At 36.2% G+C, this 657-nt stretch overlaps 1 protein-coding gene across 1 annotated transcript; it reads left to right on the forward strand.

Moving 5' to 3' along the window:
• LOC102670128 (uncharacterized) lies at window positions 1-426 on the forward strand. The gene has a single exon (XM_006575829.1). The coding sequence runs from the start codon at window positions 1-3 to the stop codon at window positions 424-426; it is 426 nt and encodes a 141-aa protein (XP_006575892.1).
• The last annotated feature ends 231 nt before the right edge of the window (window positions 427-657 follow it).

The following is a 657-nucleotide window of genomic DNA, read 5'->3' on the forward strand; positions in this document are numbered from 1 at the left end:
ATGGAATATAAAGCATATTGGGCATTGAAATTTTTGAACTTTGATGAAACCGCATCCAGAGAACAAAGGAGGCTACAACTCTTGGAATTGGAAGAAATGAGATTAAATGCTTACGAATCCTCAAAGTTGTATAAAGAAAAAGTTAAAAAGCATCATGACAAAAAGTTACTCAAGAAAGACTTCAAACCAGGGCAGCAAGTGTTACTGTTCAACTCAAGACATAAATTGTTCCCAGGGAAGCTTAAATCTAAATGGTCTGGACCATTTACCATCAAGAAAGTCCGACCATATGGAGCAGTGGAGCTTTGTGATCCTCAATCTAAAGATCCTGACAGGACATGGGTGGTGAACGGACAAAAGTTGAAACAATACCATGGTGGAGCAATAGAAAGATTGAACATTGTTCTATGCTTGGATCCAGGATAATAGGATGATGCATCAAGCTAGTGATGTTAAAGAAGCGATTACTGGGAGGCAACCCAGCTTTTCTTTCCCTTCTCTATCTTCATTTTTATTTCTTGCATGTAGTTAGGACATCTTGTTTGTGATTGTGATTTATTTCATCTTGTTTAGTAATGAACAAAAAGGGTTTTTAAATTATGTGTGAAGAGATAAGCAGAAAATGACTTAGAAAAATTTTCAGATTGCTTATCCACT

Source organism: Glycine max, chromosome 2, assembly GCF_000004515.6.
Source record: "Glycine max cultivar Williams 82 chromosome 2, Glycine_max_v4.0, whole genome shotgun sequence".
NCBI classification, from domain to species: Eukaryota; Viridiplantae; Streptophyta; class Magnoliopsida; order Fabales; family Fabaceae; genus Glycine; species Glycine max.

Coding starts and splice junctions, on each gene's coding strand:
- LOC102670128 (XM_006575829.1), top strand. CDS start 1: ATGGAATATAAAGCATATTGGGCATTGAAATTTTTGAACTTTGATGAA.